The sequence below is a fragment of the Trichoderma aggressivum genome, assembly GCF_033847375.1.
Source record: "Trichoderma aggressivum f. europaeum strain CBS 100526 chromosome Unknown scaffold_005, whole genome shotgun sequence".
Lineage (NCBI taxonomy): Eukaryota > Fungi > Ascomycota > Sordariomycetes > Hypocreales > Hypocreaceae > Trichoderma > Trichoderma aggressivum.
Genome location: NW_026946371.1, coordinates 655064 through 680114, shown reverse-complemented (window position 1 = coordinate 680114; position 25051 = coordinate 655064). Strand labels below are relative to the sequence as shown.

The following is a 25051-nucleotide window of genomic DNA, read 5'->3' as shown; positions in this document are numbered from 1 at the left end:
CGGAGAGGGGGACGATAGTAGCGCGACGCAGTCCAGTATCAGTATCAGCGACAAAGGTCGACTTCAGCCGTCGTGTTGCCGCTGGACTCATACACAGAGTAGATTTCGCTTAGTCAAGGCCATTGTCGAATCTGCTTGGTGTAGCAACCCCTAGTATCCGCAAGTATATCTGGCATCTTGTGAGCAAAAGGCAGCCGTGTCGTCGATGATGAAGCCCGGTAAAGAGAAGAAGCTAGGTCATGTCATTGCGTTTCTCTTCTCATACAACCCATTCAAATGAGCAAGAGAAAGACGAAATACGCCTCGCAACTCCCGTTAATGTAAACCACAACTCCAACAAGAGTATAGAGCAAACTAAGAAACAACCCAGTATAAGCGTCCACATAAGCTTATATATAGTAAATCATAAACCCATCAACGCAAAGTCGACAAATTAATCCCCATCCCCAAACCCCCGGAACCGCCTCCTCCAGCTCAAACCTCCAGCCCCGGATCCCTCCCGTCCGTCTCTCAAAACACATCCGTCTTCCGGCCCCCGGAAACTCGTCCACCGGAAACAGCCCATCCGCTTCACCTACATCACACAGCACGGAACCATCCGTCGCTAATCGGACTGGCCATGCACTTCATCTGCAGCACATCAACTCACACAGTGCAACCAGCAAAACTCATAACAAAAAATGCTCCTCAGTCTGTATTTTCTTTTACCCCATGGGCTTGTAACAGCCAAGCCGGCATACGGCACATCTGCTCTCCTGCCTACCTTAGGTACATACAAACACACAGTCATACACGCAAGAAGAAAAAAAAGGTATACCGCATGCAATATCGTAAAACTCAGCAATAAACCCGTCGGCTGAATTGCGCCTCCGCTTCCTCCCATCCACCAACCGACCAGGGGGCGTATAGTCAGGTCACGAAGGATCAAGCAACAACAAAACAAACAAACAAATCAAAAAAGAAGAAACAAAGGTATAAAAAAAACACAATCAGTTTTCCCACCCCCTCAAACTAGAGATGCATGCTTCTTCCGGTTCACGGCAGCCTAGGTATACAGTACGCACAACTCCTACTACAACAACACCCAAACCCACACACACACACACACACACACACATAAACAACACATCACCGTGGAACAAACTGCCCCGAATAACTTCCCGTGGAAATCTTCCTTTTTTTATTCTCTCAAGGGGAAAAAAAAATGATTCTATCATAGAGCAAAGTGGCATTTCCATTATTCAGCATAATCAAACAAAGCGCACCTCGTTGAACAACCCGGCGCGGACTTGCATCAAACTAGCCAGCTCCAGCAGGAACCCTTGGTAGATGAGCACATTGGTAATCACATGCGATACCGACACCATGTTCTCGCTCGTCGGCTCGGCATTGTCAGTCGTTTCCGTCACCACGGTTGGCTCAGTGGCCACCTCGCTCCGGTCGGCACTGCTATCATATCCGTCCAAGCTGGACAGCTCGTCTCCCGAGAATAAAGACTCGGGAACATCGGGAGTTGGTTTGCTTTCCAAGCCCAACTGCACCGGCGTGACATGATCGCCCGGCAGGGCCACCATCCGGGCCAGGATGCTTTGGTCCACGGCTGCGAAATCCGCCGGCTGGACGACTACCGAGCCCTGCCGACTGTTTCGGTGCTGGTGCCCACCGGCCTCGCTCTGAGCACTTGAAGGAGATAGGCTCCGGCTAAGAGCAATCCTGTTGGGGTCAGGCAGCGGCTTGGAGGTGTTTGGCATGGGGCTGGGAGAGAGCAGGTCCGACACGTTAAAGGGTGTGGAAGCACCGGATGTTCGAGTACTATTCTTGCGTCCTCTAGGGGTCACAGAGCGGCTGGGCGTTCCGAGTTCAGAAAGCAGCCGCTGGGCGAACCCCTCGAGTCCAGTCGGACGCGACGGAGATACAGACCGAATAACTTCGTCGAGGCTGGAGCTAGGTCGTGGCGGCGGGGTCCTCAGAACGGGAGGGGGCGGGGGGTTGTCGAGAATCGAATCCGCAGTCTGGAAGGCTTCCCGGCGCTGCTGGAGAAGCTCGTCAAACCGGGGCACCGTCTGCTTGAACGCCTCGACTTGGTCGCAGAGACGCTTGAGCACGATGAGGATTCTGGGAAGAGAGTCCTGGGTCCACTTTGGCCGACGCCTGCACTGATCCATCGAGTCCAGACGATCATCCTCTGTGTCGTCTGAGAATGTAGAGAAGCCGCCAACCGAGTAAGCATCATCTTGCGACCCCAGCTCGTCAGCCAGCGACCGATCACCAATCTCGGTCTCGGCATCTGCTCCCGTTTCTGTCTGCGTCTCTTCATCGCCCTCTCCGTCCTGCTGTGATTTTGCGTCCTTCTTTTCGTCAGACTTTGACTGTCGCTCATCTTCGACATAGACGTAGCTGCCGGGGCTCCGAGCCAACCACCCTTCGATGCTCATGTAGCCACAGATCGCCATGTCAACGATGGTATCAGTGATTGATAGATTCGTCTCCACCGGGTTTATGAAAAAGTTTTCCATCAGGTCAAGGATAGAGTTGAGTAAAAGATCGTCGTGGCGAAGGGTGTGCTCCCGCACGTCTTTGGGTGCGCCTGGAAGACTGTCTGGAATGGTGGGTAGTTTGTGGTTGTGCTGCGACAGTCTGGGGGCGACAAGTCTAAGGGAACACGGGTGACTCTCAAGCCGGGCCATGGTGTCTTTCAAGATGCTCTCGTACGTCTCGTCGAAGTCGCCCCGGCCGCCAACGCTCTCTGCCAGGGCCATCAAGTACTCGATCTCCTGCTCGTGAGCGCCCACAGTTCGGTTGATATTGTTCTTCGGGAACATGTCGGTTCGGAGGAGGGTGAGCACTGCGTATCGATGGTGCCTTTTGACAATTGCCGACACCAGCTGAAGAGTCACGTAGATGGTCTGCTGGTTGCGCGATCGGAGACAGGCAAGAATAAGATCCACCAGGTTGAAAAGGAGAGGAGTCGCGGTCGTATCGGGCTTTTCCGCCATCATGGTAGCGAGGTCCATGGATTTCCGCTGGCGAGCAGCGCTTATGGCAGTCCCCGAAGGAGGGCCGTTCGAGTTGACAGTTTCGGGCAAGGCTAAAAGGTAGTGAAGAATGAGGTTGATCATGTCGGGGTGATCCAGGGATTCGATGATGCGGCGGAGGTAGGTCAAAACAGCCACGGACGAGCCTCCGTCTATATCGGACGACTCAAGCAATGATGGGTATCTAGAATAGTCGGTCATTAGCGCATTGCGCAAACTCCAGGGGGGCATCGAGACCTACAGAAGCTGCTGTAAGAAAATAACCTGAAAGTGCTCCAGCAGAGTCGACTTGACTTCGACTGATTTGCAATGATTCAAGACGTCCTGCCAAAACAAAAGGTGGGACAAAAAGGTCTCGAGGTGGGACTGAAACTCGCTAGAGCAAGAGCTCACAATTTCGTAGTTGGACGTAGGGTGTTGATAGTCGGAGAGGGCGAGGATAGGCGGCAAGTTGTTCGGCAGGTGATCTATGACGAGTTTGCGACTTAGCTGACTGTACAAGGCTCCCAGCCCGGTGGCCATGAGAGTAGACAAGTCACTCTCGACAATCCATTGCTCCAGGGACTCGGAGCTCGACGCGGCCTCGATGATGTATAAGAGACCTGTGCGCGCAAAGTCGCCGACCTTGCCCTCGTGGTGGATGTAGTCCATGAGGATGTAAAAGAGTGGAAAGTCAGCCCTCTTGGTTCGGCCAGCGAACTTGTCCCGGACACTCGCGGCCCTGTCACTCGGACGGTTGACATCCTGCTGCGTCTTAAACCAAGCAGGGAGGATCTCGGGGTCCAGGCGGATCTTGGTGGTGATGTTGAAAGCCAGCTCCACGACGCGAGACTCGGTATCCAGCCCGAGACGAGCGCTGTTGACACCTGTGATGCGCACCAGCAGGTTTGTCAGGCTGGCGGAAAAGGTGTGGTTTTCAACAAAGGCCTCCTCCTCGCTCTCGATGAGCGTTGCGAAGAAGAGGACGGCCTCCTTTATGATCCACTCGTTGTAGGACGAGGTGGCAATCTTGCCGATGGGCACGTATATCTGCTTGATGGAGGCATACTGGATGCAGGGATGCGGCAGCGGGCGTCGGCTCTCGTCGCTGAGGATGTTGGTCAGCTCTTGAAGCCTGATCTCGACGGTTTCGGCGGCGTCGATGTCTTGGGACAGGTTGGTAGATTTGCGCCAGATGGACTAGAGTTTGTTGCTGTCAGCGCACACGACAGCGCAAGACGGCCACGACAGACGGTAAAGCACCAGGGAGAAGCAACAGAGAGGACAAACTCACCAGCAAGCCGGCATATTCCTTCTCGAAGCGATGAAGACGCTTGGCAGGGTCCTTTGCCTGGTCCTGACGAGAGCTCCCGGAGGAGAGGGGGCTTAACAAGCGCGACCACTGCACAGACAAGGATGCGTTAGACTCGGATCCCACGCACGTTTTTCTTCTTCTTTTTTTTTCTCTCTTTTTCCCGCTCAGGCTCAGCGTTGTGAGGGGATCATCCATCCCCCTTATTGTCATGTCATGATGGGCTGCTCACGAAATCCATGGCTCTGGCCGAGTCATGTCTGGCTCGACGCTGTGTCGAACTGCAATTGCAACGATCGGAGCAAATGCCTCGCACTCGCAGCTCGTCTGAGGCGCGGGGGGTCCGGGCAGAGGCGGGGGAGGTTCAAAAGGTGGATTGGCAACAAGCACAGGACAGGACAAGCACAGCGCAGGACGGACAAGGGACAAGGACGGTTGGAGTGCTTGTGATGATGCCCGGCGAATCCCAGGCGGTGAAAGCGGTGGGGTAGCCCGGACCTGTGCTTTGCGCGTATTCGAGGCGAGCGATGCGGTACCTGGTACTTGCCAGAAGGGAGCTGGGCTGGGGTTTGGGGCACCAACACGTGCGCTAAAAAACGGACCGTCGTTTAGGGCCCGTTGGATGTAGGGTAGGTTAAATGTTGGGTGATGAGTTGGGCAGCAATACTACTAGGTAGGTATAAATGATGCCTCTTCCATGAGCATCTACTATAGATATCTGCCTGGTATGAAGAAAGATTTGTAGTATTTATTAGACGTTATAGGGACTAGATGCCTTAGATTAGCGTCCATCAACAATAATGTAAATCATCCGGAGCAGTTTAAAGTTGATCATCTCCATCTGCATCTCAGCACTAGAGCAGGACCCTTGACGCAGATACCCGTACCCGCTCTCCATCAAGCGAGGCCTTTTACATAGATTACTTGTTGAAATAGACAGCCATGGCAAAAGCGAAGTGACCGCTTCCCTATGCATAGCGTTGTATCTTGCACATGAAGCATCCATCCATTCCGACATTACTCCTCTACTACCTAACCCACCATGCAATGCTTGATACAAACATATACACAGCATCATTCTATATAGGCACGTACATTTCTCCCAATCTCAACACCAGCCTCCCAACCTCAACATCACCAACACAACACCAGAATCATCACTCCCTCACCCTCCTCACCATAACATCCTCCACCTCCCCAACTCCCCGAAACTCCTCCTCCAGCCCTTTCCCTCCCCCTTCCCTCCCAACAATCCCCATTCCCATCCCCCTCTCGACATCCACCACCCTCCCAGCCCACTCCCCGTTATCAACCCTCCACGTCCCCAGAATCTCGAACCCCATCTTGCCGTACAGCCCGCGCGACTCCGCAGACGACATCAAAAACGTCGGCACCTTCTCCGTATCACTCCTCTCCAGCACGGCGCCGAGTAACTTTCCTCCGATACCCTTGCGTTGGTACTCAGGATCAACCATCAAGTGATTTACATCTTTAACCACATCGTCAGTTCAATCCCATCCCATCCACTCTCAAAAGAAGGGGGAAAAAAACTTACAGACATGTCTCTTCCCATCAGCAGCCTTCTCATAACACCCATCCATCGCAACCTGCTTCTCATTAAACTCCTCCCACAACTCCTTCAAATGCTCCTTGACACCAAAAAGCGATGGCCCATCACCCTCACTCTCGCTCACAACATCAACAGCAGCAGCAGCAGCTTCTTCTTGTTTCTCCTCCCCCTTCTTCTCTTCTTCCACAACATATCGCACAAACCCAACCACCTTTTCCTCCTCCTCATCCACAGCAACCAAATACACATTCTCCGCCTTCTGCACCGCCCTCGCCGTCGCCTGCGTCAAAATGTCGCGCGGGCTGTGCACGAAAAACGCCCCGTAGAAGCCGTGGTACTTTTCCTGCGCGCGGTAGTGCACGGCGGCCATGGCGGGGGCATCGGCCGGCGATGCGGGCCGTATCGTAACCGAGGCCATCGTCGACGTTGTAGCGGGCCGTATCGTAATTGAGGTTATCGTCGACGTTGTAGCGGGTCGTATCGTAACTGAGGCCATCACCAACTTCAAGTTGAATCCAAGTGTGTTTGTTTCGACGGTGCTTGATAGCCTCGATTTTTTCCCTCTTCGCAACCTAAATGGTACTGGAATGAGATATGGAGATGGAGATTTTTAAACCCAGCCACCAAAGGACCTCGACAGAACGGCTCCCCCCCCGTGTCACTTAAAGGGCGTTTACTCCGCCAAAAAAACTAGTATTTTCACATAATCTTATGGATTATTATTCCCTCGCCGTCATGAGTCACTCGCCGATCGAATCAGTGATTTCACCAACTACCTACACATATTGTTGCGAATAAGACACTCATATCCAAACCCATCAAGCGTTGACAAGATCCTGGCTTCATTTCATTCTGTCTAATGCCCCTCCCATATCATTCAAACCTAGTAGTAACTAACCCCAAGAAGAAATCCATCTCAAATGATACTACCAAGTCTATCCCGTTAAAATTGAAAACAAAAAAACATCGATCATGAATGCATGCATCCCGCATCTCTAGGGTATCGCGGCCGTGCTCATGCGCACTCTCTGCGCGGCTTTTGCTTTTTCTCTTTAAACGCGCCATCTTCCCTGATGGCTGGCCTTTTTTTTGCCGCGTGTGGACATCCTATCCCATGTAGCCGCCGTCCAATTCCCTGTCATTCATCATCCGTTCTATAAGAATTTCAATTGCCATTTCAATATGCACTTTTTAAATTTTTGCGTCTCATGCATTCGCTCCGCTTACACGGCACCGGCCGTGATCATCTTCTTGCGAAGGTAGTTCTTGTACTCGCCAATGCTGCCGTCCCATGCTCGGATGGTTTGGTTCTCGCACACCAGGATCTGCTTGGCAATCTTGTCCAGCAATCTGTAGAGAAGAAATTTGTAAGTATCAGCTGAAATGATTGATGGTGGGAGAATAAAAAGCGTACCTAAAGTCGTGGGACACGACAATCACACCGCCGCTAAAGGCGTTGATGGCATCAGCCAGACTGTCAATGGTGGGGATATCAAGACCGTTGGTAGGCTCGTCGAGAAGTAGCATGTTGGGGCCGTCAATGGCTAGCAGGGCAAAGACGATACGGCTCTTCTGACCCTCGGACAGCGTACCCATCAGGGCGGTCTGGGAGTCGCCGGTGAGACCGTAGCGGCCGAGCTGCTGACGCCAGTACTGGTAGTCCTGGGACTTCTCCTTGTACTTGTCACGGACAAAGTCCAGGGCAGACTTGGTCAGGTCGAGCTGCTCAGCACTGTGCTGGGAGTACAGGCCAAGCTTCAAGTGGGTGTGACGGGTGACGGCTCCGCCAGTGGGGGAGAGCTTGCCAGTCATCAGACGCAACAGCGTTGACTTGCCAACACCGTTGGGGCCGACCAGGGCAGTTCGGGAGTCCATGTCGAAACCGAGGTCAATGTGGCGGTACAGGTCGTCCTCGGGGTTGCCAGAGTAGGAAAAGGTGACGTTGTCAAAGGACAGGACGGGAGGGGGCAGCTTCTCGACATCGGCGAAACGGAAGGTGAAGACCCTGTCGGCAACGACGGGCTGAATGAAGCCATCGGCCTCCATCTTGTCCAGAATCTTCTGGCGGGACTTGGCCTGTCGGACCAAGTTGGCGTAGGTACCGGCACTGGCAATGAACTTTTTGATGTGGGCAATTTCTTCCTGCTGCTTGGTGTAGGCCTTCATCTGGTTCGTCTCGTTCTCCTCGCGAGTCTTGGCGTAGGAGTCGTAGTCACCACCATAGTACTGCAGGGCCTTTTCGCGCATGTCAATCATGTTGGTGCACACGCCGTTGAGGAAATCCATCGAGTGAGAGACCAGGACCAGCGTTCGGTCCCACTTCTTGAGGTACTCTTCCAGCCACACACAGGCCTCGAGATCCAAGTGAGCAGTGGGGTCGTCGAGAAGAAGCAGCGAAGGCTTGACGAAGAGAGCCTTGGCCAAGGCAACACGCATTCTCCAACCACCAGACATGTCCTTGGTCTTCTTGTGGATGGTCTTCTTGTTGAAACCCAGACCGGTCAGAATCAGGGAGGCACGGGTGGCGAATGTGGAGGGGTCCATCTTGTCCATGTGCTGCCAGCAAATGTCAGTACTCGATTCGACGGCATTTTGGTTGGGGACGTCGGGCAACATACGTCGTAGAGATCAATCAGCACAGGGCTCTCAGGGCCCTCGTCCTCGAGCAGCTTCTCGGCCAGCTTGTCGAGACGCTCCATTTCGTTCTCAGCCTCCTTGACGACCCATTCCAGGGCACCAAGCTCGCTGGGAGGAGCACCCTCGTTGAGCAGGTAGATGTCGATGTGGTTGGGGATGGGGTACTCGCGAGCAGCGATGGCCTTGAGCAGCGTGGACTTTCCGCAGCCGTTCTCACCGAGGAGACCATATCGGCGAGCAAAGGACAGCTCGAGGGTGGAATCGGTGATGAGGACTCGGCCGTGGAACACGAGAGAGGTGCTGGTGATCTTGACGTCCTTGCTCTGCTGGGTGGACGACAGCACGCCGGTGGTGACTCGGTCGGAAATGCCGTGCTGGTCCATCTGCTCGGCCAGACGCTTCACCTCGTCCAGCTTGTCATCAGTGGTGGCGGGGCCATCGGAGTCCTGGATGGGGTTTCCATGGACGTCGAGCTCGGGCTCAGTCTTGCCCTTGGCTCCCTTCTTGCCCGAAGCGGCAGCCTTCTCGGCCTTCTTGGCGAGTCTCTTTTCCTTGGAACTCGAGGGCGGCATCGTGACGGTCTAGAGATTTTGTTGATGAGAGGAAAACAGAAGAGAGATGGTGGGGGTGAAGTATTGGTCGTGATGGGAAAAGAAAAAAGAAGGAAATGAGAAAAAAAAGAAACAAAGCAAGTCCCAATTTTTTCCCAGGCGTACTATTCAACGACAGCCGAATACCAACTTTTCGAAGAATGCAAGAGAAGAAGAAGAAAATCCGAGTGATGGATTACGGGCTGGAATAATCCGACTGGCCTTGGAATTCTTCGAATGGGCGGGGTGAATTTTTTTTCTTCTTTTTTCTTTTTCGAATGGTGGGGCACGGTATCAAAATTTTGGTCAACAGATAAGGGGGGGGAGCCACAGTCAGGCATCAAGCTAAGGCATAAACTACGGAGTACATGCACATATCATGTCAGCTGGAAAGCGATAAGATTACGGTGAGTCTGTCTGTCTGTCTGTCTGTCTGTCCGTCTGTCTGTCTGTACCTGAGTGAGAGTGACATCTGATGCCAATTGCTTGTCACGCTGCGATATCTGGAGCATCCAACGTCATTCACACCATTTTAGGTATTTTCTCCTCCATTTCCCAAGCCAAATCCAACGTCTCTTCCACAGTCAATCCGCTGCCAAATTATACGGTTTCGCCCCGGCACATGCTAGAAAAAAAACCTTGAAGCAGCTTGACGTCACCCTCGCCTTAGTGGGTCCTCACCGCATCTGAGTTTTCCTCGCCTCTCTTCTCTTGACCTACCCTACAGTCTGCCGAATCCGGTAATGGCAACATTATCAACATTATCAACATTAAACAGGTAATTCTTGGTATCAATTCTTCCCAAACACGTCCTCCATTATATCAACTGTCGCTTTTTTCCTTCCATAATTCAATCTCGGTGTCGCCGGAATGCAAAAATCTTCCCTGTGACATCTCATCTCATCTCATCTCATCCGTCGTTGAGACTCTCCTTCTTCCGCCCCTGCGCCGACATCATTGTCTCAATCACGTCCATAGGCACAAGCTGCGGTTGCGCCTCTCCATACCGCTGATGCTCCATCTCTTCAGCTTCAATCTCCCGCTTAGACGGCACATTTGTATTTCTGGGCGCATCTCTTTGAGCCTCTTCCTGTTTGCTCTGTTTCCCTGAACCAACGTCTGATTGTCGTGGTGGTGGTTGAAGCGACGACTTGTCCTCGGGTATAACGGGCATGTCTCGTGATGTCTTGACGCGATTAGACCGGTCTTCAGGTCGAAAGGTGAATATTCCTGAGTGAAATCGATCGAATAAATGACGAAGCCATCTGGTCATTACACACATCAGCCCATTTCCCCCTTCATGTGCATCCCCCATTCACCTTCTTACAAAATGTTCATCATCACCACCATAAGCGCTGCATGAAACAGCGATGCTCGGAGCAGACAAGGCGTATTTTATTTCCCACTACCACCAAGTAAAATCCCATCCGGAACAAGACAAAGCACGCTTTTGTATATGGAAGGCTCGGCAAAGCGTTGAAATGCTGGTGCCTAGGCCCGCCCGTTTCAACCTTTGGCCTTCTGTTGTGCCATGTCAGAAGTGGCGGGAACTAACACGAAACCCGCGGAGCAGGCAGCAAGTTAAAAAACAGAAGCTGTCCGTCGGCAAGGCTCCATATTATCATTTGTACAGAGACAAATCTATTCTGTATGCTTGCAGTTGAATTAGGGGCGGTGACAACATACGCAAGTCATAAAGGCGCAGCAAGATGCATCACGTAATTGGACGGGTACTCTCTCCTTATACCAAGATTGCAATTTGATACTGCATATACAGGCACGTCTCACAAAGAAGTCTCGCTATCCAACTTGTCATAAATACTCTCCCCCTCCAAATGAGCCTGTCTCGGCCCAGCCCCCCTCGCTCCCAAACTCCCCTTTTGAAACATCTGCGCTTCCGCCAACCTGCTCGGATCGTCCTCGCTCCCCGGCTCCGACCTCAACGCCCTCGCCAGCCCGTCATTCTTCTCTCCAACCCTGCCTCCATCATCAACGCCTTCCTTGATGTTCTTCCCATGAGGGCCCTTTGTATCCTTGATGTATAGATCTGCCACGTAGCCCGGCGCCACACCCACGGACTTACCACCACCAACACCAACGCCGCCTTCGCGACCGGACTGGGTTTTCAGCTCGGAACCTGCAACGCCCTCTTGCTGAACATTGCGGTTCTGCGCGAACTCGCCGCCGTGCTGCACCGATTCCGCGGCGAGCGACTCCGGCGCAACGAGTCCGGCTGCTTCACGATGGACTGGCGCATCTTTGCCCGGGTTGACCTTGTTCCATTTGTCAACACTGACATGCCGATTGACGGCTGCTGTCATGAATGAGACGCACCTTGGTTCCCGCGCCGGGATTCTTGCGTTCTCGAAGAGTAGGCATTTTTCAGGTAATCAATACTCTCTGTGGTATGTATGCTTCAAGCTGTAGAATCAACCCTCTCAACGGCCCATCTTCGAACTTGCACAACCTTAAATATCAATTCCACCCACCGCGCTCGAATGACATCACAACGTCGACTTTCTCACATCCACAACGCAATGGTCACGTCAAGCTTCCACCCTTCTCCAATGACAGCGCAGGATTGCATCATAGAGGCTGCCCCCCTCTAACGCGACAGTTGTCACCTATCAATCTCGACATGGATCTGGCGATGTGGCATGCTGAGGAGGACAACCGACGCCTCTCGAGGGGCCTCATATTCAATTCCGACATTTGAGCGTCCAAGAGCTTATATAAAGTGACGCACATTTTCATCAGCCATCTTTTTCCGTAAAACTCCAATGCCCTTAATACATATCTACTCTTTCCGGAGGATATCAGTTCGTCACAAGCCGTCACAAGCCGTTGAAATCACGCCCACCAAACCATGGAATAGATGCAAAACTCCCACAAGTCAAGGCCAAAACACCAGAACCCTCCCTCGCTGTATGAAACCCATTTCCCTCACCTGAGCGACTCTCCACTCTCATAAATCTCCCCTCATCTTCTTGGTTGCTTTCGCTGTGCCAATGTGCGTATTGTGTACCTATTACGCAGTTAGCCAAATCGGTCTACGTTTGTTGTCGTCACGCATTTTGTTTCTCACCTTTGTAGCAAATCTCAGGCTGGTCAGAGTCTCCTTCAGATGAGTCTCCAATGGCGACACCATGACGAACATGAGTGTTTTGCTGTTTCCGCCCAGGCTGTATTGCAGCAGGTGTGTGAGCTTGGAGTTTCGATACGGAATGTGGCCTGACCCTCTTCCCAGCGCTTCAATCACGTCTCCCAGGCAACTCAGGCTCTTGTTGATGTTCTGCGTCTCCTTCATCCTGTCGCCTTCGACTTGCGAATGCTTGAGGCGTTCTGATCCGGCCAGGTCGACCAAGTTGAGAGTGCCCTCGCATCGTTCGCCCGTTGCCGAGTTTTCACCAATGAGCTTCAGGATGAAGATGCTGTGAGACCGGGAGGATCGCTCGTTGGCCTTTGTGGCTGCCACCGACCGATTCTTCTGTGCCTCTTCCAGCATCAACTCTACGGTATCGGCCGAGTTTAGTCGAACAGACTTGCAGCCCATGATGGTCGTCTGCTTCCGGATTTCGTCGTGTCGAATCTCCAGTTTCCTCGTCAGTCGTCCCTCCGCAGTGCGTTCATTGGGTGTTAGCAAGTCGTTTAGTTCTTCATTGTAAACCTCAACAAAGGAACCCTCCAAGGTATAGTCCCACGACTTCTCCTTGAGCTTGGTTACTGTGTCGTATATCATGTGTGTAGCTCTTGGAATCATACCATCGGGAGATGACATGGTATACGTCTTTCCTGATCCCGTTTGGCCGTAGCAGAAGATACACACGTTGTAGCCGTCGAGAGCGCTTTGTACCAGCTGGGAAATCTCGTCAAAGATCTCATTGTTTTGTATCTCAGGCGTAAACACTCGATCAAACTCGAACGGATAACTCTTCCTCTGAACAACTCCGAGACTGGACTTTTCTTCAGGCCCGGCAACCAGGATCTCGGCGGAAGTCTTGTCGTCGGGATAGGAGAGCTGCGCGACCAGACCTTCGCTGTGTCCAAGGGGCGGTCGAACTCGGCACATGACGCGAATGTTGCCCTTGAGCTCCTGGTACTTGTTAAAGAGCACGCGGCGCTCAGTTTCTTCCTTCATGAGCTTCTGTCGCGCTTCCTCGGCATATTTCAGAGCATCCTGGAGCCTGTCTTCCATGGCGGCGAACGCGTCGGATTGTGCCTTGGTGTCGGATTCGAGAAACTCGACCTGGGACCGGAGAGAGTTGATTTTCGCTTCCAATGTCGTGTTGGAGGCCGAAAGCTCGGAGATGCTCGTTTGCAAACTGCCTGTAAGTGCCTTCTCGCGCTGGAGATCTGATCGTACACCTTCTGCCTCGGAGCGCATATCTCGCACCTCTCGATCTTTTTTCTGCAGAACAATCTCCGCTTCCTGTTGCTCATTTCCCATTTTGCTCCGTAAACTCTGGAGCTCTTGTTCCCGTTTCTGCTGCTCATCGCGTAGTTCTTGCTGATGCCGTCGATTCAATGCGTCAATCTGCTGCTGATGCTCGTTTGCTTCTTGCGTTTTTAGTCGTTCGAGCTCTCGGCTCAGATCATCTATTGCTGTATGGTGTTGCCGCGCGAGATCGTCTATTTCGGCTTTATGCTTTCTGGCAAGATCATCGATTTGTCGAGAGTGTTCCCATTCAAGCTTCTCGATATCGTGCTGGAATTTCCGACCTTCTTCTTTAGAGGCGTCGAGATCTGATTTCAGGGCTTCCGTCTTGTCTTCCAATCTTGACTTGTCGCTCTCCAACTCCGAGACTACAGGAATACATGTTAGTTGCGAGCAACTCAATGAGAGCCCACATTGTCCTTACCTCGTTTCGTTAGGAACTCGGCCGTGCTCTCTAATTTCGACTTGTCGCTCTCTAATGTTGCCTTGTAGCTCTCCAACTCCGAGGCTGGGGTAAACAATGTTAGCTCTACTGCAATCTGGTTGAACCTGGTTCTGTTCTCACCTTTCTTATTGACCAATTCAAGGGCATTGGCCATGTATGTCTTCTCCTGTTGTGTCGTATGTACCATGGCGTCCGCTACGGTCTTCTTTAGTTCTTGAAAGTGTAACTCCGTCATGCGGACATGTTCCTCGGCATCAAAGGCTACAAATCCAGTGAGGTTAGAATCCTTAGTTAAGAAACTCTTATAGCGCATGGGTGACTTGATGGGGGATTTGGTGGGAGAAGTGGGTTTGAAATGAGTGTTGCATCCTTGAGCTTTCTCCGCTGGCCGCTTGACCGGCTTAGTTGGTGTCGTAGAGGGACCTCCCTAGGTTCCCTGCACAGCTACCAACGCGGACGGTGGCTGCTTGCTGCTTCTCTTCTCATTGCCGGGGCGGTGGACAGTGACGTTACTTAAAGCAAGTGTAGTGTCTGGAGGCGAGGCTGTCACTTGACTTGTGTTGTGAAGGGAAGCATTATCGTCGAGACAAAGACCGTTGAACCTCGTGTTCAGAGAGCTATCTCTGGAAGAGGACAAGGATGAAGAGGACTTTGTATTTCTGATTTTGTGGTGTGAAAGCGTGCTGAAAGACATGGTCGTGAGTTGCTGGGTGAGTATCATACCCTTACTATCCGTCGCATCTTTGTCTTCCTCCTCTCGAAACCCCTGTGCTGTCCGTGGCCGCGCTACTTGGCTTTTAGATCTCGCATGGTTGGCTGGTGTGTTTGGTCTGGGAACTAATGATTTTTCTGCGGCGCCATTTCGACCCGGACCGAAGCTCCTTGCGAAGCTGTTGCTTGCTGAAGGGATTGTAGATGCCGGTCGTGGTAGTTTGAGCTATCATGAAATGTCAGTCATCGGGCCACCGGGGCATTTACTTTCGACCCTCAAGGGAAACCCTACTTGTGAGATGTTGGCCAGAGATTGGCCTTTGACGGTGGATCGTGGCAGCGCACTTGTGGGAGTCTTTGATGGATAGTCGAGAGCACGCTCAGCGAGGGGTCTGCGCTTGGCCTCGGATTGGGGTGCTGGCAAACGTTAGCATATCCAAAGAATCTGTCCCGTCTGCATCGCTTCTTTCGTACCGGACGGCGGAATCTCGCGCTTGAGGCCCCTCGGCGCGGGGATGGACGATTGACTTCGAGCATTCTGCTGTGACTCGCTCCACTCGGTCAGTCCCCCGGCGTGCGCTGTCGGGGCCGGCAAGCGACTGATTTTGGAGGGCCGCGTAGCCTGTGGGAGCATTGCAGTCAGCCTTTGCCTCTCTGCTATACACTGGCGATCCATGTTTGTGTGAGAGAGCGAACCTGGTTCTCGGTAGCGTCCATTGTAACAATAAGGGAAAAAATATCAACAAAGAAACCGAAGGTCGGGGATCGCGTGGAACGATGGAGCACGCGCTCCGGCGATTAGATTTCGCTGCAGGGCGGGGTGAAGATATTCAAACGATGATGGAGGATAGGAGCAGTACAAGTGCAGTTTTCGTCCCCTGGCTCGGTTGTTGACGCAAGATTATTTGAACGGAATGGCTTGATGCTTGATTTGTGTTATCGGTGTGGAGCAAGAGTCAAAGAGCACGGGCCAGGTTATTTACTGCTGCAGTTGCGTCGGCCAGGCAACAGTGGCTGATGTGCTGTGGCTTGACTTTTGGGCGACTTGGGGCGCATTCATTTTTACATTGTTCTACAGTAAGCTGGTGCAATTCAACCACGGTGCTAAAGCGGAAGAATGCGACAGTAGTTCACGTTAGTCGCGGCTGTAGGAGGCAATGATCGCATCCTAGGGCTGGAACCCAAGGGGTTGTTGAAAGACACACTGTAATGCCTGCCACTGATGTACTGCCTCTACTACCTACTTACACCATTGTATGTATCCGTCATTTTCAGCAGTCCAAGGTGAGGCAGCAGTCGACTGGCCCTATATGGTTCCTCCTTTACCCCGAATGACAGCTCGCAATCCGTCTTATATCCGCTGATCTGATTTCACATGTCATCTGCAACTGCAATGACGTCTCTACCTATCTCGCCGAGCGCAGAGTTGTAGGTACCATGTACCGGGCTCGACGAGAAGCTGAGAGCGTCCATAAGAGGCTTAGTGTCCTTGCCGCTTTGCAGAGACACGCGACTTTCACATGCCAGTTGATAACACTTTGTTCGATTTATAATGCCTATATTGCATAGTTGTCGCGAGTATTCAATTGTAGCAAATGTAGATTGTTATTGATCATAATGATACATCATTAGATAAAGAGTGTGTCCTTTGTGGCGATGGATTAGTAGTTTCCATCCTGAGACCACTTCTTTGTGCTGAATTCATTGTTACCGCATGCGCGCCTCCGTCAATCACAACACCAAAGAAGTCGTATTCATTTGTCAAAGATTCATTTCTATATATGTCATCTTGAAAACAAATCATTCCATGAGCTTATTCCACACGTACATATGCATCTCTTCCCTTCCCACGACATGCTGTGGTACACCCCAAACAACCCCACCACGAAGAAGCTCTAAAAGCAGCGCTGCTGATGTAATCCCACCTCCAAACTTTCCAAATGTCCATCCCCAAGTTATGGGGACCTTTAGTATTCCCAGAGCTTCCTCCCATTGTCCCACGCAAAACCGCATCTCTACAGCTAAAGTAGATACTCCACCCTCTCTTCTCCTCTGCTTCCCCCCCCCGTCGACCATTTTCACGGTTTCTTTTAATCTCTGTTAAGCGAAGAGGGGAGAGAAGAGCTCCATCCTCTTCGGCTTGGCTGTCTTCAATGTCTCGGTAGCGCCACGTCGTCTACTCAATCTTCGATAGTAACACAGAGCCGCTTTCAGGTTGGAAAAGAAGCAACAGTCTAGGTACTCGGCTGTGCTTCAAGATGGAGAAATACAGCCAGTTTCGCGATAGAGGTGAACCACCTCTTTCCCTCATTCTCTACAAGAAAACTGACTTATACGCCAAAAAAAAAAGCAACCGGCATCGCGCCCTTCCTCCCCGTCTCATCCCCCAGCTCTGCCATCTCGACGCTCACCCACGTCCTGCTCTTCCTCGTCCGCCTCCCCATATTCCTCACCTACGCCCTCGGCTACTTCATCGTCTTCCACCCGCTGCCGCTCCCCGTCTTCGCCCGCAAAATAGCACTATGGGGCCTCATGGCCATCCCGGGCATCTGGTGGATTGACCTCCAGCTCGACGGCGTCAAGCGCGGCACCTTGTCCGAGCAGCCCCGCGAAAGAGTCCCTCACCCAGGATCAATCATAGCCGCCAACTTCACCAGCCCTGTTGATGCCATCTATCTGGCGGCGATATTCGACCCCGTCTTTACCATCTCATATCCGGGCGAGCGCAAGGTCAGGAGGATAGGATTGCTGCAAGCCGTGACGAAGGCGCTTGCGCCAGTCACCACGCAGCCCGCACCAAGTGCCCAGCTGGTGGACCTGAAAGACCTGGTCAAGCAGTATCCGAATCGCGTCATCGCCGTCTTCCCCGAATGCGGCACCACCAACGGCAAGGCCATCTTGCCCTTCAGCCCCAGCATTCTTCAAACCCCCCCGGACGTGCACATCTTCCCCGTCAGCATTCGTTACACCCCGTCCGGAATCACGACGCCCATCCCCGGACAATGGCTTCGTTTCCTGTGGACACTGCTTTCTCGACCAACGACATGCATCCGTGTGCGCATCGCCGAGGGGCAAACGAACAAGGCGGCCGCAAAGTCTGGCGAAACCATTCCTAGCGATTTAGCTTATAGAGGTGGAGCAGGCGCTGCAATCAACAGCGAAGAACAGAAGCTGCTGGATTGGATAGGCGAGGCGCTGGCGAGGCTGAGTAGAGTCAAGAGAGTGGGCTTGACGATGAAGGACAAGGCTGCATTTGTTCGGGCGTGGACTGGAAAATAGGCATTGATTTAGGGCTCTGATCTGTCTGGTTGGTGTTTCTAGGTTATTTGAGGTCTTGTACATTGTAGCAGGATGCAGCATAGCAAGAACTGAGGTTTTCGTTTGCCAAGATATTACGCCCATCAATTATTCTTCAAGTACATGCGTGTCACCATTCACTGGGATATCTCATCTTGACATGTTCAAATATGTAAATGGAACTATAGTCAGCCCTATCAAGCCAATCCATCCGGATATTCAAGCAAAACTCCTCATGCATATACAAAAATAGCCAAGCATCACACTAAACACACTCCTCCTTTTTTCTTCTTCCTTCATCCTCTTTTGCTCGGTCGCCCAATTCAAGCAACCGGGCCATCAGTGACACAGCCAGAGCTGGCATCGCTAACCAGCTTGGCGTACTTGGACAGCGTTCCCTTGGTGTATCTGGGCACGGGAGGCTTCCACTCCTTCCTTCGCCTCTCCATCTCCGCCTCTGAAATCTCCAGGTCAATGATTCGCTTGTCGGCATCAATGGTGATCTCGTCGCCATCCTTGACGAGGGCAATGGGGCCACCCTCCATGGCCTCGGGAACAATGTGTCCGATGATGAAGCCGTGAGAGCCACCAGAGAAACGGCCATCAGTCAACAGGGCAACGTCCTTGCCCAGTCCAGCACCCATGATGGCCGAGGAAGGCTTCAGCATCTCAGGCATACCGGGGCCGCCCTTGGGCCCATCGTAGCGGATAATAACGACGGTCTTTTCGCCCTTCTTGATCTCACCAGCCTCCAGGCTGGCAATGAAATCAGACTCGGCATCGTAGCAACGAGCCTTGCCGACGAATCGCAGACCCTCCTTGCCAGTGATCTTGCCAACACAGCCACCAGGAGCCAGGGAACCGCGCATAATCTGGATGTGGCCGGTGGGCTTGATGGGGTTGCTGAAAGGTCGAATGATGTCCTGGTCGGCAGGGAAATCGGGAGCACTCTCGACGTTCTCCTTCATGGTCTTTCCGGTCACAGTAACGCCAGAGCCGTCAATGAGGCCCTCCTTGAGGAGATATTTGAGCAGGCCGGGGGTGCCACCAATCTTGTGCATATCAGCCATGACGTACTTGCCAGACGGCTTCAGGTCGGCGAGGAAGGGGATGCGGTCAGAGACAGCCTGGAAGTCGTCAATTGTCAGCTTGATTCCGACGGAGTCGGCAATGGCAATCAAGTGAAGCACTGCGTTGGTGCTTCCACCAAGAATGGTGGTGACAATCATGGCGTTCTCAAAGGCCTGTCGGGTGAGGATGTCGCGAGGGCGGATGTCCTCCTTCAAAAGGTTCCGGATGGCAGCACCGACGCTCTCGCATTCGGCCTTCTTCCTCGGGTCCTCGGCAGGGCTGCTGCTGCTGCCGGGTAGGGTCAGGCCCATGGTCTCGATGGCCGTCGCCATGGTGTTGGCAGTGTACATGCCACCGCAGGCACCGCTTCCGGGACACGCGTGACGGATAATGTCGTATCGCTGATCCTCGGTGATTTCTCCGGAGATGTACTGGCCGTATGCCTGAAATGCCGAGACAATGTCAATGGATTCGCCAGCCTTTGTGCATCCGGGCTGGATGGTGCCACCGTAGACCATGATGCTAGGCCGGTTGACACGGCCCATAGCAATCACGACACCGGGCATGTTTTTGTCACAGCCAGGCAAGCTGACGTTGGCATCGTACCACTGTCCGTTCATGACAGTTTCGATACTGTCGGCAATGATTTCTCTGCTCTGCAGCGAGTATCGCATACCAGTGGTGCCCATGGAGATACCATCACTGACACCAATGGTGTTGAATCTGTAGGGAATGAGACCGGCCTTGGCCACAGACTCTCTGACGAGCCCAGACAGATCCATCAGGTGCATGTTGCAAGGGTTTCCCTCGTACCAGACGGAGGAGATGCCGACCTGCGCCTTGTTCAAGTCGGCGTCTGTGAGGCCGGTGGCGTAAAGCATAGCCTGGGAAGCACCTTGGGACTTGGGCTGCGTGATGTTTGCGGAGACCTTGTTGAGCTTTTCGTCGGCATATCGGGCTGATGAAGTTGACAGCAGGCGACTGCGAAGGGGTGATTGTCAGCTTTGATTCGCATTGACTCTGTTTCATGTCTTTACTTACGCCTGATTTCTTGTGGAGAGAGTGCCGGCTCTTGACAGAGCGTTGAACGCCCTTGACGGGGTCTTGAGCAGCGATCGTGAGAGCATCTTGTCGATGGGCTGGTGGAAGGCTGGGTCCTATTATCGGAGCAAGAATTAGATCTCTGCTAGACGGCTGAGCCACGTTGCATTCCGCACAGAGGCGACCAAGAGAGAAGAGAAAAAAAAAGAAGCAATTGCACCAAGATGGCTCTGGTAAAGTATCGAGGAGCAATGGACGATGTCTCTCCGAATCAACGCTGTAGATAGAAGAAGAAGAAGAAGAAAATATCTTGGACCGCAGATGCCTTGGGCAGCTGGCCTAAGCCCACACTGACGTACCTGTCAATAAATCAATCCCGCAACTTGGCGCCAATCTTCAATCCTCAAGCTTCAATGCCGTGAGAAGTCGAAGCAAGTGCAGGTGCTGCCCGATGACTCTTCAGCAGTTGATGTCGCAGATAGTCGGGCCGCAATGGCTGACGTGATTCTCTCAATGGGGGTTTGTCCCTGTGATCTTCCCTGTGATCCCGCTGCAGAGAAGCTTCCAAGGCTCCCACTAAGAAGAGAGATTTGATCCATCCATTCATGGATCCATGGATGGCAATTGGGAAAAATTGTTGCCCCGCACTGCCGCTGAAGCTGCGAGACAGCAGCTAATTGGAGGCGCCTGATTGGCTGCAGCGGGCTTTATAGCGACTAGAGCCCCTGCTAGAGGCAACATGTCCAGATTTCTTGCAGGGCTGTAGCTTATCTGACATGAGATTGATGAGAATCGACATCACTTGGTCAAGTCCTGTTGGCTTAATCGATGCTTTACGTGGCAGATGCGAAACTGAATTACACGGTATCTTTTAGTAGTAGTATCTAGCAATTGAATAATATTGTATTTTAAGAAACTAGGTTTCAAATCCAAGAGATGCAAGTTCCTCGGACACCTGAAGCTGTCCCACTTGAGCCAAAGCTGCCGGTGGAGATGCTCACCTTGCGATGAGCCGATATCGGCCAGCACAGGATATCTTGAGAAAAGAGCATGTACTTGTACTGCTGCAGCAGAGTCTCACTATTTTCAATAAAAATTGGCTTAGACTTGATGAGCAGCCTACCGAAGAGATGGGCTCCATTTCTGTCATGATTTGGTGCGCCAATGCATGATTGTCCATTGCTACCTCCTAATCTTACAATGCGTGCCGGGACGCCTATCGGAATCTCCATTTCTCTCGGAGCCATCCTATGTGATTAGTACTTTCTTTCCTCCTCTTCCTCTTCCTTCTTTGGCTGGGTATCCTTGTCTTTTCTCGTCGTGAATACCTCGTCAATGACGCCCAGCTCCAGTGCTTCCGTCACACTTAGGTATTTGTCTCTCTCCATGAGATCGTTAATCTCTTCCAGGCTATACTTGTCAAATCCCTTTGCCTTGTTCAAGTGGTATCGCATAATCTGGTTAGACTGCTCTCGTATCTTTTGTATCTGGTTCGCGTAGATCAAAATGTCCGATGCCTGCCCTCGAGTGCCGCCCAATGGCTGATGAATCATGATGGAGCTATGTGGAAGGGCGCAGCGTTTGCCTGCCGCGCCACCAGCCAGTAGGATAGCTGCCATGGACGCGGCACCTCCGATGCATACAGTCGCGACGGGGGATTTGATATAAGTCATCGTATCGTATATCGCCATGCCTAATACTGCTGTGAGTCATTGCAGTCGTGTCGCGGACAAGGGTGGGAGCGCACCTGATGTGACGGAGCCGCCCGGAGAGTTGATATACATCGTAATGGGCTTCTCGGGGGCGTCTGATTCCAACCAAAGAAGCTGGGCAACTATGGAAGCTGACATGTAGTCGTCGATTTCGCCGTTTAAACATATTATTCGTTGCTGGGTTGGTCAGAAGCTGTAGACACCATACTCGTGGTTGCCGGCATAGGCTTACCTGTAGGAGCTTTGAAAAGATGTCCCCTCGAAAGTGTAAGTACATTGATCACCTAACCAGTGGTCCAGAAGTGAGCGTACATGTTTTTCTGCCGGTTGCCTGTTCCCTTTTAGCCCATGTTCACGGCAACAGCGCTGATGCCGCCGCTTACTGAAGTCTCTTCGATATACGGCATAGGGATGTTCATTGACGGGGAGGTGCTGGCGGAGCTGGAGAAGCCAAACGACCTTGCATGGCGAATGGGGAGCGCCCGCAGGCTTGGAAGCAGTCTTGATCGTAACATTTCGGAAGTGGATTGACGCGCGACAGAGAGAAGCTGATGAATGGTGAAGGGATCAGCTCTAAGGGTCCGAAGTATGTCATGATGCTATAGGTAGCTTGGTCCCCACATTAGGTATCTTATCTCAGCCCAGCTTATCGTTATCGCGCGTCACTCGAAAATAAATCGCATGCCCAAGCTGCACTACACACAAACGACATGATTCTTTGGAATTCAGTCGACGGGCGATGAAACGATGCACGGTGCTCCGCCCAAGTAGCTTTGGGACACTGGGGCCTCTCCAGGCTCAACGATGGCACTCCTACGACAAAGCTTCCCTGACGAGAGAGGCCCTGCTACGGAAAGTCGAAGCTGGCCTTGGGCGCGATACGGACGGCGAGTCATTAAAGGTCGACCCCGAGGCCAAGATCATCTCGACGGCGGCTGGAGATCTTCCCATCTCGCCGATATTTGATCCAGCATGGATGCAGGCCAGGAGAAGGACTGCAAAGGCTGCGCCGGGTCCGCCACTAGGCAGGTTTCGACGGAAGCTGGCAAACAATCCATTTGGTATGGCGAGCTTGTTCCCCGTGATGAGAGGAGGAAGAAGCTAATGGAAAGTAGCACAGGCTCTCGCTACACCAATACGAAGATGCCCAAGCAGCGCCACGAGCTTGCCACGCTACTTCCTACAGGACTTTGAGCTTATAAAGCACCCGACGACTGGCACGCCCTGGTGGGCTCCCGGCCCGTTATCTTTCGAGCATGTCCAGCCCGCCAAGCGATTAGACGAAGCACAAGCCAATATCAGCGGCGGACACGATGTAGAGGCCTCGGCAGCGGAGCCCATCTCAACCCCTGTTGCAGGTCCAAACGTCAACGCAGAAGCCTCGGAGGAGCACGCCCGGCGGCCGCGAAGAGCACCCATAACGACCTACATGCTGAACCGCAAGCTGCTGGTTGACATGGTTGGTGGGCCAAACAAGAAATACCTCGCAATGCTGCTGGCGGCCCGAAGCGGCATGGCCCTCGCCCCGGACAGTAAGACAGCAGTCTGGAGGGAAGATATGGGCGATGTGCTCCTGCAGATGATGCGTCAACAGGCAACAGATGCGCTAGCTACTCGTGGCAATCGGTTACACGAACCCAAACACAGGTTCATCGAACCCTGTGCCAATTGGAAAGATGTCAGATGCGTCGGATTGCGGGGCTGCGTTCTCTGGCTGCCTGAGAAGAAAGATGCGGCGGATCAGTACGCAACACTGGATATCGGGGAAGCTCAATACGGAAGGAAGATGGTTGTGCATAATCTACATTGGCTACTCGGCGAGCGAGAGGTACAGCGGCTAAGAGATTCGGCTCAGTTGTTTCGGGATGGAGAGATATTCGTGCTGAAGCAATGGCCGAGTATGAGCGTGATGAGGCTGCATCTCTTACTGTGGAGGCTACAGGGCTATCTGGCGGAACCAGATACGAGTACAGGCAGCAGCTCTCCACGGCGACAGTGATGACAAGGGCGATGCCAGGCAAGATAACAACACGGCAGCTGGGCGCAACCCGGACCTTGTGTATCTGTATGGGCCTGTTACGAGGATGAGTCGCATCAGAGAGAGAGAGATGCAGGCAGGACTCGGGATGAAGAAGATGCCCCTCCACGTGTGCGGCACGAGCATCGGACAGGGCAGCATCTGCAAGTTCATGGTCCTACAGTACGTGATTGCCGCTTCCACTTTACAGAGACTAGACCACTCGATGGAACATTCCTTGCACGCATGCGACGGCGGTTTTGGACACCCACGCGAATGAAATCTTATTCGAAAGCAGCAATCCCGAACCAAACCGACCATTCAGAGCGCGGCTTAAGCCCCCGGAGACGCCGGCCCTGGACACTAGCTGACCGCGGAAGGATGGAGACTTTAGCTTCCCTGGAGCTTCAAGGGCCGCATTTCTTGTTTCCTCCTAGCTCAGGTCAGCGTTGCACAGGAACAAGGGCGAGATAAGCAAGATGTACGATTACAGTGATGACCTGTACCCCATGACGGAATGTCTCACAGCCCAGTCCGATTTCTCTGGCCCGGAGTCGCGGAGTGCGCTTTGGCGAACCCGCCTGTGTAATCCAGCAAGTCTACTCCGTAGGTCAAGAAAAACAAAAACAAATGGAACCCAAAGACGGGAGCGGAATCGCGGCGGAGGTCAGGGGGCCCACATGGCCGAAGGTCATTTTTTTTTTTGTTGGGTGAATCGCATACCAGTGGCAATACCTTGTGTCTGCGGAGAGATGCAGAGAGATGCAGAAGGAGACGGGACATATGCAAGAGATGAGTTGTCGGTTGCGCTATCTCGGTTGGTGCCAGAGTTTGGGCATGTGTGAGTGTGAGTTCGGAGGATTAAAACTCCATGACCAATTGTTCTCTCAGGATTCAGCCATTCTTGTTGGTCATTCTTTCAGTTCGGACTCCGAAGACGATTCCATTTGCAGATGCATTCTCGGGGGAAATGTGTGCTTAGATTCGCACGAGGACCTCAGAGGCTCGATTACATTCGCACAAGGCGGCCATCGCCTGGCACAATCGAGAATCCTTGCCGGGCCGGGCAGTTGAAGCATAGCCATTGCGTACCGTCAGCCAGATTCCTGGATGCTCGGCAATGATTACAAGTGGTATTTGCTCCGCATTGCTGCTCGTCCGATCACAGATGCGCAAAAGGCCTCGTCAGGCCAGTCACG

The 25051-nt window shown here is 52.7% G+C and overlaps 9 protein-coding genes across 9 annotated transcripts; 2 read left to right on the top strand and 7 right to left on the bottom strand.

The window, feature by feature from the left end:
* Window positions 1–1250: 1250 nt before the first annotated feature.
* On the bottom strand, window positions 1251–6314 carry Triagg1_2122 (uncharacterized protein; the record flags this gene model as incomplete). Its single annotated transcript, XM_062896269.1, has 7 exons — window positions 1251–3219; window positions 3277–4214; window positions 4309–4399; window positions 4559–4915; window positions 5251–5294; window positions 5505–5815; window positions 5882–6314. The coding sequence occupies 7 exons, from the start codon at window positions 6312–6314 to the stop codon at window positions 1251–1253; spliced, it is 4143 nt and encodes a 1380-aa protein (XP_062758978.1).
* Window positions 6315–7034: 720 nt separating this feature from the next.
* Window positions 7035–9105, bottom strand: Triagg1_2121 (uncharacterized protein; the record flags this gene model as incomplete). The annotated part of the gene is made up of 4 exons (XM_062896268.1): window positions 7035–7050; window positions 7124–7246; window positions 7311–8452; window positions 8515–9105. 4 exons carry the CDS (start codon window positions 9103–9105, stop codon window positions 7035–7037), a joined length of 1872 nt encoding a protein of 623 aa, XP_062758977.1.
* A 928-nt stretch (window positions 9106–10033) lies between these two features.
* Window positions 10034–10297, bottom strand: Triagg1_2120 (uncharacterized protein; the record flags this gene model as incomplete). The annotated part of the gene is made up of 1 exon (XM_062896267.1): window positions 10034–10297. One exon carries the CDS (start codon window positions 10295–10297, stop codon window positions 10034–10036), a length of 264 nt encoding a protein of 87 aa, XP_062758976.1.
* Window positions 10298–10907: 610 nt separating this feature from the next.
* Window positions 10908–11444, bottom strand: Triagg1_2119 (uncharacterized protein; the record flags this gene model as incomplete). The annotated part of the gene is made up of 1 exon (XM_062896265.1): window positions 10908–11444. The coding sequence occupies one exon, from the start codon at window positions 11442–11444 to the stop codon at window positions 10908–10910; it is 537 nt and encodes a 178-aa protein (XP_062758975.1).
* Window positions 11445–12088: 644 nt separating this feature from the next.
* Window positions 12089–15390, bottom strand: Triagg1_2118 (uncharacterized protein; the record flags this gene model as incomplete). The annotated part of the gene is made up of 7 exons (XM_062896264.1): window positions 12089–12148; window positions 12209–13926; window positions 13983–14066; window positions 14124–14394; window positions 14452–14940; window positions 15007–15131; window positions 15189–15390. The coding sequence occupies 7 exons, from the start codon at window positions 15388–15390 to the stop codon at window positions 12089–12091; spliced, it is 2949 nt and encodes a 982-aa protein (XP_062758974.1).
* A 1582-nt stretch (window positions 15391–16972) lies between these two features.
* Triagg1_2117 (uncharacterized protein) lies at window positions 16973–17993 on the top strand (the record flags this gene model as incomplete). Its single annotated transcript, XM_062896263.1, has 2 exons — window positions 16973–17003; window positions 17065–17993. 2 exons carry the CDS (start codon window positions 16973–16975, stop codon window positions 17991–17993), a joined length of 960 nt encoding a protein of 319 aa, XP_062758973.1.
* A 341-nt stretch (window positions 17994–18334) lies between these two features.
* On the bottom strand, window positions 18335–20209 carry Triagg1_2116 (uncharacterized protein; the record flags this gene model as incomplete). Its single annotated transcript, XM_062896262.1, has 2 exons — window positions 18335–20063; window positions 20124–20209. 2 exons carry the CDS (start codon window positions 20207–20209, stop codon window positions 18335–18337), a joined length of 1815 nt encoding a protein of 604 aa, XP_062758972.1.
* A 1170-nt stretch (window positions 20210–21379) lies between these two features.
* Window positions 21380–22350, bottom strand: Triagg1_2115 (uncharacterized protein; the record flags this gene model as incomplete). Its single annotated transcript, XM_062896261.1, has 3 exons — window positions 21380–21816; window positions 21871–22012; window positions 22219–22350. The coding sequence occupies 3 exons, from the start codon at window positions 22348–22350 to the stop codon at window positions 21380–21382; spliced, it is 711 nt and encodes a 236-aa protein (XP_062758971.1).
* Window positions 22351–22574: 224 nt separating this feature from the next.
* On the top strand, window positions 22575–24132 carry Triagg1_2114 (uncharacterized protein; the record flags this gene model as incomplete). The annotated part of the gene is made up of 3 exons (XM_062896260.1): window positions 22575–22896; window positions 22951–23663; window positions 23797–24132. The coding sequence occupies 3 exons, from the start codon at window positions 22575–22577 to the stop codon at window positions 24130–24132; spliced, it is 1371 nt and encodes a 456-aa protein (XP_062758970.1).
* Between the last annotated feature and the right edge of the window lie 919 nt (window positions 24133–25051).